The sequence below is a fragment of the Apteryx rowi genome, unplaced genomic scaffold, assembly GCF_003343035.1.
Source record: "Apteryx rowi isolate R43461 unplaced genomic scaffold, aptRow1 scaffold_618, whole genome shotgun sequence".
NCBI lineage: Eukaryota > Metazoa > Chordata > Aves > Apterygiformes > Apterygidae > Apteryx > Apteryx rowi.
In genome coordinates this window covers 33,444-46,663 of record NW_020450892.1, presented here as the reverse complement: position 1 = coordinate 46,663, position 13,220 = coordinate 33,444, and the positions used below count along the sequence as shown (strand labels likewise).

The window sequence follows — 13,220 nt, the reverse complement described above, 5'->3', positions numbered from 1 at the left end:
TATTTTTCCCAGATTTTAAGCTGTGTATGGTGTATATGCAGTTTCTGGTCTCTATGTAGGTTTGGTAAAGTAAGTGGTGTTTAGCATAGTATAAATAAGCATGGTGGGTTTGTGCTTGTTTTTCAAAAACATTTTTTGTCTTCTGACAGGACTACACATTTCAAATAGCAAAGGTACCATCTGTGATTTGTGAAAGATGGACATTTCAGTTATTTTTCTCATAATGCATAGGTTCAGTTATACAACGCACAGATACCAAGTCAGAAAATCCTGTGTATGTTGCAGACTCTGCAGAGAAGGGAGAAGAGACCAGAATAGTGAAAAACTAAGCATATGTTATGATAAAATCCCCTGTTCTTGAATTTCTCTCTCAAATAATATATACTTGTCCAAATATGATAAAAGTGCAGCTGTCTTTTCTGAGTGGATTTATGGGGTGAAATCCTGGCTGTGTCAAAGTTAGTAGAACTTTAGTCAATTAGCTTGACTGGGGCAAAGTTTCCAACCACTGCATAACACTTGTTTCCACCCACCTTTTCAAGTAGGGAGAAGTTTAGAGGCTTACTAGAAAGACAGCAAAAATTGAATTATCCAAAATAAAATCATTCTGATTTTCAGTGTTCTCATTTTAAAGTTAATTGTCTGGTTTCTGTTGGGTGTTCTACTCTGCCCATCTGTAGTACTTTTCTCTTACCTCTCAGGCTATTAAGTACATCTCAGAACACCCCAAGGAGGTAGGTATTGTCTCATTTTACCAGTGAGGAAGCCATACCACAAAAAAATTAAACAAGTATCCAAGGTCACTGAGCAAACAAGGAGTAGAGCTAGTAATCACAATTCCTGAATTCCGCTTACTCTCCATCACTTGTGTAGTAATGTATGCAGTACGGTGACATTGTAAAGAACGTAACGAGATTTTTTCCTCATAGGAAAGAAAACTATTTTCTTCTGAGTTAAAAGCAGCTTCTATGTTCCTAATAATATTAAAAGCTAAATGGCAATCAAATTAAACCATTATCTTAATTGCTGTCATACACATCTTAACTATCTAAACAGAATAGCTCACTTTATCTCTTCCTGGCCACCTGTCCCAAAATAATTGAGCAGATATTAATAAAATTGTGTCCAAAAAGTATGAGCAATATTCTGAYGTTAAATAATTTACCAGGAATAAGAAATGATCAGGTCTCTATTGTTACAGGAAATGAGCAATGAATATAAATGTAGAAATTATTAGGAAATAACATCTTCATATGCAAATTAGATGATTTTAATATATTTTCTTTAAATTGTAAAGCATCTGTTAGAGTGATCTGCCTTTGAAATACTTGCATTGTTGCTCCCTTTGCATTTGTGAAAGAGCTTTGTTCAATGCTGGAAAATTCCATGACAAGGTTACAAAATGCTGACTGAAGAGTAGAAAAAAAGTGGTGTTGTGAATATGTGCTGTACTGGAGTCTTGTACTAACAGACATTGAAGCGCAAGATAATAGCCGAGTTCAGGGTAGAATTTCGCAGTAGATGGACCACTCTGAATTTTTCTGTTTTCCCAGTACCACATAGGTAATAGTAAAACTGAAACAACTTTGGGTATGTTTCTCTCTGTTATAAATGAAAGCATTTAGCAACTCCAGATTCTAAGGAATTTCACAGGTTAAAGATACGATGAAGGTTTTGGGGGTTTTTTCAGTTTGACAGCAAGAAAAAAAAAAAGACTTAAGTTAAATTCTTTGGTTAAACAGTGGATCAGAGCTATCTACAAACCTGCACTGAGTGTACTAGCAACTGACCACACAATAATCTTTAAAGATAGCTTCAGCTAATTTACAGATAATGCCTCTAAGAGGTACAGGAAGTGTATATATGTATAACTCAATGGACACAGCAGCTAAAAGACAATCTGAATTGTAAATAACTATGCTAAAATACTAACATATAATTTCAATCAATCATAAACCAAGGATGCTGGTTGCTTATGATAATAACAATTAACTTAAATTTCCTATGTAATAGCGAGTTCCAAATATTGATTCATGGAGAGCACGCAGCAAATTGAAACAAGTAGCCAGTGTAATTAAAAGGACCCTCCGAATGAATGTATATGCATTCCCACAATAAAAATCTTTTAACTTGTACTTATGGTTGCCCAAATGCATTTCCTATCAATGTAGTAATCAAAAAAATCACTGGTTAAGACAACATTATTTACCACACACAGAGCAATCCTGATGCCCAAGCACATTCAGATTCCTTAGCTATAAACTCTCCTATGCTTCCATCATGCTGCCCATAACTTTTACATTTAGTTTTGGAATGTCAAACATGCAACATTTCTTCTTAGCTAAGGATGGAAACATCTGAGAGAGGACCAAGTTTGCAATAMCATCAAATTCCCTGAGAAATTCTTCCAGCACCCTCAGCACTAAGTTCCTAAATTGCCTGTATGGATTTCTTTTTAATTATTAATAAAATGAAATGCATTTTCTCCATTGTCTCTCCAACAAGCTTTCTATGTCTGTTTTCGTGTTCATCTCTATAGCCTAATTTCTATCTCTAGCTTTTATTCTTATGTCCGTATCTGTGAATCTTTCTTTGAGCTTTTACATGCTTCTTCTTAAACTGGCATTTTAACTGTCTCCCCTCACACTTTCCCCCGCAGTTCCTGTAAGTGTAGGCAAAAATGCTTTTGTGTCCCTCATCATTGTCTTCATTTTTTGTTTTTGTATGCTCTCTTTAATTTTTTTCTAATTTAATTTTGTCATTGATGCCTGATAGCATTGGTGATAGTCAGAAGTGGAAAAGGACAGAGGATTAGAGAAGCCAACTAGAGCAGATGGACTAAAAGGCAGGCTGGACATCGGTGAGGGATTTCGGTCAGACTCCACAGGGTTTCTTTCCACAGGAATGAAAAGGAGGAAAAGGAATTAGTGTTAAAACACGATGACCACTGTGCACATCTCTTCAGCTCTTGGGCACACTGATTCATAGGCTCATTAGCAATTCTGCCCTGATTACCTTTCTAGCTCTGGACTATAGCCCTCTCCTGCTCTTCATCCAAATTCTCTGTGACTTTCCCTCATTAACACATCACTTTATTAACATCAAATATTTTCAGGATCTCCTTTCCCCCTCCCATTTTGACACAGTTTCTCAAAGAACAACCAGGCTCCACTCTTCTCATTGATAACTTCTCTGTCTCTTTCAAAGCATATTTTAAGCCTTTTTTCCTGTCTGTGTGTGTTTGCATTCTTCAAAATATACATCCCTGATTTATTCCATTTTTATATATCATACCCAAGTTTTAAGATTTTTTTACAGAATGCAAATACTGGGTTCATTTCTCTGCTCTGTACTAGAAGGCACTATACCAAATTACTCTGTCCTGTCATCCTTCTGATGAGTACTGTATCCCAAAGAAGGTCATCTGTGAAACTCCTAGAATCAAAATCTTAGATCCAAAGCGTGGGCCTGGAATCAAATTTAGATGTAGGTCATTTAGTAGTAAATGTAGCTTGTTCCTTCCAAAGCAGCAGTTACAGGCTTCCATAAAAAGGAAGATATAAGAAAAATAGGCAAGGGAGGTAGCCAGATAAATATGTGAAGACATGGGTGAAAAGAAGTCACAGTCAGTGACTACAGTGGAATCACTGTACAGCTAATTATTTGATAAAGTATTATTGCCTACAGTTTTTGTTAATAGATATAACAATAATATTAACTAGATAATAYATTCTCAAAGATACCAATTTTTTGTAAGGAAATCAAAAAAAGGGTCTTATCTTCCACTGTATAGCTAGCTAAGCAATTGCAATAACAAAAATAGTCTTTCTAACCTATTTCTGGGATCACTGCTTCTGCCAGTGAGTAGGAAGTTGGAAATCATGACGTATTCACAAAAATTAGTGAGACTACTGCATCTCTCCATTGCATTGCCCATGTACTGGCAATGATATATTCCTATGTTTCAGTTAGTGTTAGAACGAAATACACTCCAAAGGAGACAGGGAGAGTTGACTTCACCATGCAACAAGGCAATACTCCTTTTGCCTAGATTCTGTGCCTTTAGAGGCACAATCCCTGTCAAAGCTATATACTGAGGAGGTTTTGCTGTGAAAGCCCCACCATGCTGTTCAGAAGGTTTATGGTATTCCATAAAATCTGATGTGACACCTGTGGCTGGTAAGGATCTTGTTGAAAGGGAATCTTTCTTCCTTTCTGGATCTGGAAGTATCAGAGTAATCAAAGTAGAGCAGTTGAAGACATGTTGCAGAAATATTTTCTAGTTATTTGCACATGGTAATCTTCATTTTTTTCTAGTGTCATCCTGGCATAATTTTAATGGTTGGTAAAGAAATCCATTTACATGTGGATTTCCACTTACTTATACATGTTTTTTTTTCCACTGAAACTTCTGGAAATATGATATGTCATAAGTTCATTTTCCTTAAAGTTCAAAAGTATTTTAAAATTATTTTCTATTAAAAAATAGGCAAAAAAAAATGCTTCCTTTTTACAGATGTTAGAGATGTGGTGCCCTTCCTGTTCCTGTAGGTCAAAATGTGAGATCTCCATCTGGTCCACGAAAATGATGAAGCAGTAGAATGAAATGCTTTTGCTGTGTTTTTTATGAAGTTTGGTAATAAAAGTGCAGGGTAGTCAGCAAGAAATTTTGAAATGGTTCAGTGGTCCAAGAGGATTGAGAACTACTGAACTATTAAAAAAAAAACAAAACAAGAAAATTACATGAAAAATATAAAGGGAACTAAACATTAACCTGAACAGATGGTTACTTCAGAAACAAGGGCATAGTCCCATACAATCTGAGAAGAGAGCGGGTCAGAAGGATGATCAGACCTGGAATTTTAGTGATGGTGTTAACTGGAGGAATGGATGTTCGACTGATATACTAGTACGGTCACAACCTACTAAATGCTGTGTGAAACTAAATATGGACACAAGCTAGTGGTTCGGCCTTGTGTGTGCTTACCTTTTTATATGACCTATACAGTCTGCTGTGTTTCCTATGCAGAATATACCAGAGCATCTWTGATTTTGCCAGTGACTTGCATGAAAGAGCTCTGCGTGCTCTCCTGCTGACTAATTAGTGTTTCAGCCTTTGGCTGCTTGCCAGTTACCTAGGCCAGTGCTCAATTAAGACCATTGGTGTGTCATTTAGGATTAGGCTAGTCCGCTTGTACCCATGCTCTGCCATAATTGTGTGTGTGTTCAACATCCTTGAGACTGCTGATTACAATCTAGTTTGCTGACACGAGACTGAAATAGTTTTGTAATATTTCCTTCCTAAATGGCAGATGCAAAATTACCAGCTGAAACTGGTAGAAAGAAATTTCTACCAAGAAAGAAATTTTAGCTTTCATTCTGATTCTGCCGTGCATGAAGTGCTTATATACATCATGTATGAAAATTTAGTCCACATTTAATGCAGTACTTAGGCACCAATTGAAGGGGAATTGGGGGTCTGGTGGAGCAGTGTCAGCATAAAGGAATTACTCAATTCTAGCCTGTCTTGTATGGAATAAAATATAATATAATGATATTGGAACATAATGAAAATCACCTTGGGCACCCAAATGGCTGAAGGGTGTCTCTGTGCACGTGTAGAAAGATAACAACCTACGCAAATCTACTGAATAGTCTACATGGGTTCCACCCTTTAAGACTATTCCTGAAGACAGAGCTTTCCATTGTCAGGAGGCCCCACTGGTGCTGAAAGGAAAAAGAAGGGAACCTTGGAATCCTGGAGCTGAGATATGAGAGATCAACTTTGCACATCAAGGAACATTTAGTTACCTAACATGCAGAGATACATTAATCTTCATTAGAAATTCCTGTAGGAAAAAACACTAATAAATAGATTTTTTCTCGGTGGGGCAGCATCTTGTAATATATTGGCATCATGTGGTTCAGAGACTCTTCACAGTGTTGCTTCATAGCATCTTGCTTTCTCCACAGTAGAGATATAACCCTTCACTGCAATTTGAGTGGTAGAGAACAGGGTTTTTGCAGCTGAAGGCTCTAATCCCAAACCTTTTGTCTATGTTTTGGCTACAAATTCACCAGTACATACAGTAAAGTCTATCATGCCATGTCAAGAAGAGCTATTAGCTATTAAACACCCTCTCATATTTTGATGATGGTATTACCAAATAGATATAAATAAGTTGTGAGCATCATCCTCCCACATTAACATTAGGAATCAACCAAACAGGTTCACCATGCTAATGAAGTAAAGAGTCTAAGAGACTTGTTCCATGAATTATGGTTTCTGGTTTTGTTTGATATCAGAAGCTGGTACAGCCACAGCAGCAATTTACTTTAAGAAAGCCGTTAGTCAAGGAAAAATAGCTTCTTCAAATTGATAAAACAATGTCATTTTTTACTGTACGAGTACTGGCAGAAAGATTGTGCGTTTCTCCTTTATATGAAGGCAATTCAGTCAGGAGGTGGGGGAGGGGACTCGAAGGAAACAAGAAATTGTTTTGTCTTTGCGTTGTACTTTTAGTGAGGTTTTTTACTACTTTAGTCATTTTCATTTATATAAATAAAGCTTATCTTTTTTTTTAATCTAAATCTTACTTCTCCCCAAGGCCTCTCTTCAAATGCAGTGACACAGGCAAAGGGTAATTGAAGCTGCAGCACATTTACAACAAAATGCCATTTTTAAAGGGTGTAATGAAACGTACTGCAGAGGCTGGATTTTTAAATTCACTGTATGGAAAAGTGATTCCCTGTAGGGATGAGAGACCTGAGGATTTAGGACTATATCATATTGGCTGCCACTTCTTCAGCCCTCAAAAAGAGAACATTCTGAGAAACTCAAGGAAAAAGAAAATAAGTGGAATGCACAAGAAAATTACAATAGAAATGCTGCTGGTTCCATATCAAGAGCAGTTTCTACCAAGTCTTCTTCTGGGACATCCACTCCTAATACTTACTAGCCTGAGCCTCACTTCAAGTTCTGCTGCTGATCTTATCCAGGCACACCCTCAGCCTCCCCAAGGCAATGAGATAATGAGATGTAGCTGAAGTGAAGACATTTTGCAGAGAAGAAAGAAATAGCTTCCAAAATTTTAGCATGCCTTTTATGTTTTATACTTTCATTTTTCTATTTTCATAGAGCATTATTTCCTTTTTTGCAAAAGCTGTCTTTGATACCCGTTTTAACCATGTAGTATTTTAGTCTGGAGTCAGCTAATTATTTCCTTACTGGCTGCAAAAGTCAGCAGTAGTTAGCAAAAACAAAATACTGCAACAAAATCATGCCCATTAAAAAACAACAGGCTCGTTAACTTAAATACTTCAGCTGGGTAAAAATTTCTTTCTGTTGCCTCTGCTTGCTTCTGGAGTCACTGGTATATAACCCACTTTTTGTGGCTGTAGATCTGTAGCAAGATCAGATACACCAATCAGTCAGATACGAAAATGATGGGTATTCTGATTTTCTGAGGGGGATATTGTTTTTTTCCTAAAAAAAATGAAAATGCATATATGCTGGATTTCATATATTATATAGGAAGAATTTTTAAAAGTCAAATGATATGTATAATAGGCAGTGGCAGCTTTTATACTTCAAAGGCAGATGGCCAGGAGGAATTAATTTTTTATGAACATCAACAATGGGGGTATTTACCCTTTTTAAAACAGTAGTTTGGACAATAAGATCAATAGATATTTAACATTTTATTTACACTAGCATGATAGTCTGTACATTATTAATGGCTGACCAGCTTAAACCAAGACTGGAAAGAAATCTGTATCAGAAAACTATAAACTGTCTTTGCAAGGTCTGATATGGTTTGAGGGGCAAATTTACCCCTTGTGACTTTGGGAAATATAGGGTGATTTCAGTGAAGGACTATCTGAAAGGAGGGGCAGGCCAGTAGCATCTATACCAAAGGGGCAGATGAAGCTCATCAGAATATAAAAGGCAGAAGATAAATATCTTCCTCCACATGCATTTAGGCCCATTCACAATTGAACATGATGCAAACATGCAAAAGTATTGTGTGTGCCTATATTGCTGGTCAGGCCATTGGCCTGGATCTGGTCTTTATCGAATGGCTCTACTGACTGGTCACACTCAGAATTCACTCTGTGTCTAATTTAAGCAATAATCTGAGCCCAGACAATCCCTGTGTAGCATAAATCATATTCTGCCCTGTGATAATTTGGAAAAAAATGATTCTTCATTATTGGTAATATCTCCCATCACCAATACCAATATCACAGTCTCTCCTTTCTAAAGCATTGGGAAAACTACTGGTAGTTGCCAGATTACGGATTTGCTGGAATTTGTTTTATTCCATAACCTCTCAAGTGTTGGCTATTGCCTCTCAGCTAAGACATGGCATCTGACAATATGAGCACTGTCTCGAGTAAACATGTTTTACTTTGTATTAAAAAATAAGGCTATTTTACACTAATGCAATCACTAACCATGTCTCAGCTGACATTGTTTTATGAATCCACCTCTCAGCTGTAACTGAATGTGTGAGTGTTCCTTGCAGTTTCAGCACAAGGTGAAACATTAATTTACCTTCAGTGGTGATTTGAACCTACCTATTTTACTTTGCCCTAAAATGGAGTGCACATAGACAATTACCACCTTTCTTCAACTATGTAGCTCCCCAACTATTCTGTAAGAGTTTCTCTATGCTAAATAGCAGTATCTTTGTACTCTTCCACCCACCCATGCAACAACTAAAGTGAGAGTTCAGTTTCCATCCCATGGTCAGGAGAACTCTTCCTCCTTTACCCATGTTTACCCTTCCCTTCCTGACCTGTCTGAAAAAGAAACTGTGACTTGGCCAATGAATTTACCTTATGGCTAGACAGACTGTGGTCCTAGGTATGCTAGGTAAGATTTCTATGTCACAAAGTTTCTGCTAAGATGATTTTGTTTTAACTTTTTTTACTCACATACTTCCTGTGATAGGACTACAAGTGTGTCATGACTGACAGTATTGTATTGTACAGGATTTGGAAATAGTAAACCTAAAATATAGCACCAGCGCACCATTCCCATATATGTAGCTAATATTTGACCATACTACTTGAAAAATCTATTTGAAACTTGCACTCAACCACCTGAGTGAATTTTTTTTCCAAACAAAAAGAGGATGTTTAACTATTAATTTTCCTGTGCATGCAGTACACAGATATCACTATTTTCAACATGAATTGGATTTTTTTTTATTATTGTTAATAGGAGCATTGATCAAGATACAGAATAGAAACAAAGCCCTCTGTATGTATTAGTTTCACTAGGGAGTCTTGTCATTTTTTGCTCATCATAATTAAACAATATGAATAAACTATTTAAGGATAGTGAAGACTAGACTTTAGTGAGTTATCTATAGCAATTGAGATCAAAGCAACCAAATTATGGACTTTTTGCTGTACTCTTGTTCTATTCTAGAAGGTATAGTTACAAAACCTTTGCTTGAGAGGAAAATGTTCCCTATTACTCTAAAAACCTTGTTTAAAACAGGCAAATCTTTGACATTTCTTAAGGGAGACAAAGATTTTTTAAGTTCCTCTTTAATTTAAGACACCATTCCACTAATAAAGCAATAGGCTAAATTTAAGGAAATATGGTTATCTTTCTTTGAAATGTATGACTAACATAATTTTGATTTTTAATATTCTCATGTGCTATTGTATATATTTTGTTTTATATAGAAAACTATATTTTCTTGTTTAGGCTTTTCTTTTAAAAAATGGGAACAAAATTCTTCAATGCTTTGAGTGAAGTAAAATGGAAACACTACATCTGAAAAGTTAGGAAACCAATGTTTAAGGACATGTTTTCTGGCCATGACCTGATGAAAACCCAGTCTCTCCTGTCAGTAGTGGGAATGGAATATGAGAAAAAGGAAAAATTAATTGGGCTTTGCTTCTCTCTACAGGTGCATCAGGGATCAAATCAAACTTAAGAATGTCCCTGCTTGGCTTATTAGAAAATAAATGAGAATGTTGTATGTAACATGAAAAATGTAGCAAAAATATGTATTTGGCAATGAGCAAGGAATATTTTTGCTCCTGCTCTACCACAGCTAATATATCTCACACTGGCTCACAGCTTATCCTCTTCTGCCTGGGAGTCCAGCAATGTTCACATTTATATTCCAGATAAGTGTATTGCATTGACCATGCTGAGTCAGGAGTATTCATTTCAGTACGTCATGGCTGAGTAGTGTATCAGAAGCCTAAAACAAAACCTAACCAAGGAAAATACATTCAGGAAATGCTAATTTCTTCAACAAGCACTCTTAAAATTTTATATGGATCATGATGTAAAAATTATGTCCCCCTTAAAAAATGGATTTTTAAATTTATGAGGACAAGTACCTCAGATGTTTCAAGTCTTCATTAGAGGTCCAAGACTGGATAGTTTGTAGTATATCAGTCTATTACTGATCTTATAAATGAAGCAAAATCTCCACCACTGTAGACCTAGGGAAAAGGACATGTTTTAATATAGTAATAAATTCATTTTATTTTGATAGCAATACCAAGTACAGTCTTCTATCATCAATTTGCATCTTTCCTTCCCTTTCCCATCATCTTCTAGACACCTTCAAATCTTTCAAACTCTTCTCTTTCCAGTCTGTTTTTTATGCACATTAAAAAAACATTCTTTTTTTCCCCAGCATCAAAAGGCTTGACTCCTACAATTATATTTTTTAAGCATTAATCTTCTACATATATTTGTRATGCAAGCATACTGATCACCAATAAAATGAAATAATGTTAAAAATAACTAACATTTGCTACACTGAAATTTCTGGATATCTTCTATATTTCAATAAAAAAGGTTGGTAGATTATCAGATAACTTTGTGTGAGATATGTTGAAATTTTGAAGCTGACTGATGAACATGTATATGTCAGATGTATTCTAGGACTGTTAGGTGGGATGTTGCAGGGAGATGTGATATAAGTCAGATGATATAGTGCAACTTTTGCATTACCACTTTAATCACTGTGTGTGTGATCAGTTGAATGTCAGCAGTAGACAAAAGGAGAGAAGGCAGTTGATGGTCCACTAGCTGATTTAGGACAGAGCTCAAGTTTGGAGGTCTAGCTTCAACCACTAGACTACTCCTCTAGGTAGCCTCCTGCTTGCTCCTTTGGAAGGCTTAACTCCCAGAAGTACCTTGTCTGTAAAATCTCTGTACAAACTGAACTAGTCTTATGGTTTTTAATGTACTCTTTTCAACATATTTCATTAATGCAAATTTTAGAAATGTATTCTAAATAAAATGCCAAGTAAAAGCTATTTGGCAAGACTCTTTTGCTTAATGTAGTAGCTTCATTTCTACATATTCTTTTTCTTCCACTATTTTCTTTCTTTCTTTTGCCTCAAATGGAARTAGAAAATCAAACATATTTCAATTATCCTTTTATGATTCAACTCCTGATCTTATTAACATACCAGCTGCATTAAATGTTATTCACATTGGTGCTTTAGCTTAAATGTTAGAAGCCCAAAATACAGAATAAATTCTGAACTGGCAGACTAGTGCAGTGATTTTTGCAGAGCTGACTGTACTGCCACTAAGCTAGATCCTCTGCTGAAAGTGGAGAAGTAGGATTTTTTTTTTTCATCCAGAGATAGACAAGTTGTCAGTGTAGAACAGTAAAAGGATAGTTTTCTGTAAGTTTTTGGGGAAGGATAAAGAAATGGATCATAACACCATCTCATTTTATTTGTGTTAGGCTTTCAGCCAAAACCCTCCAGAATTTTGACAGTCATTAGTGGTGAGATCACTTTGTTCTTTCAAGTTTAGACATTGACAAAACATGTCTTTTCTTCTTCTGTTTTTAGCACAAGAAGAATGGGCCACAACCCGTTCCAGCCTAAAGGCACCACCTCCAAGGTCAGCCAGAGGGGGTTACAGGGAACACCCCTATGGTAGATATTGAAGGTCCTCCTCATCTGTGACCTCATCTCAAAGACAATTAATAGCCTGTGGTCTCCACATAAACAGCAACAAGACAAGTAATAGTCCATTTCTTTTCTATCCTAGGAATTACTGCTCATTACTATCCTATGTACTACCTGTATTTCCTATAACATTGGAGTGACATTGGCATTAGTATTATTTTATAACACGGACTTAAAAAAACAAAAACAAAAAATCTTTGGCAAGCATTGTCTATAAACCATTCAAAGATGATGTTCTGTTGGTTGTATTCATTGCTGTGTGTAACTTAAAAAGCATGACACTGTTACAGATCTTGAGTCTCTCTACATACTAGCTAAGGCTGAGTTTTTGTTTAGGGTTGCTGAAAGACTGTAATATGATTCTTTTTATTTGAACCAGACAATAATCAAGCTGTAGATAAGATGTTTTAACCTGTCTTTTTTAATATATGTTAGTTTAGATTAAGATGTTCGATATTAAGTTTGTAAATTTAATTTTAAATGCTGTTTTAATGGGGTTGAAAACAAGCAGCTACTGTATGTATGTAGCTAACTGAAATTGTTCAGTGTTTTAACCTGTATTTGTTAAAAAAAAAATCACATAAAGTTCCATGTGTAAGCTTCTCTAAATAGGAAACCATAATTTTGTCAAATATGTTTGCCATAATTTGTCAATAAAGCTGAAACCTTTTGTAACAAACTAAATTTGGAATTACTTGTTTTCTAGCTTTAAATGCCTGCTTTATTTCTTTTTCAAGAGATGCCTAAAATGTTTTATATATAAAAATTACAAAAATGAACCCAAGCCTGTTTTAAGATTTTTTGTGTAAGACTTTAAAAGTTGTATTAATAACTTCTGGTTGTTAAATAATTTAAAAGTTAACAAACTAAACTGTTACATGAATCATGGTTAGTATCCACTAATGTATAACATGTTAATGGAAAAAAATGCTTTAGAACAATAAATGGATTTTAAACTATCCTCTTAAGCTTGATCTTGCTAAACACAAACTCTGATTGACTTGTTTGTATTAGCATGTCTCTCGTGAGAATGTAATGGAGTTTAAAGAGGTAAGATTACCACTTACCACTGTTAGACTGTCTAAATGCTAGTTCTTCAACCTTTGAGTTTCCCCGCACATTAAATATCCCATTCAACATGTAAACATTGCATAGATTCACATATTTGTTTTCACTCAGAGGAGTGCGTTGACTGCATTTTTGTAGTATATAACAATTTGTCTTGATAAACAAATCATCAGTGTCACTGC

General features: G+C 35.6%; 1 protein-coding gene across 1 annotated transcript in view; it reads left to right on the top strand.

The window, feature by feature from the left end:
• The window catches only part of KHDRBS2 (KH RNA binding domain containing, signal transduction associated 2), a 315,310-nt gene extending 302,389 nt beyond the window's left edge, over positions 1 to 12,921 (top strand). Inside the window, exon 8 of the mRNA XM_026083836.1 lies at positions 11,851 to 12,921. Within this exon, the coding sequence (XP_025939621.1) occupies positions 11,851 to 11,948 (98 nt within the window). The 3' untranslated portion in view covers positions 11,949 to 12,921. The remainder of the gene's footprint in view (positions 1 to 11,850) is intronic.
• The last annotated feature ends 299 nt before the right edge of the window (positions 12,922 to 13,220 follow it).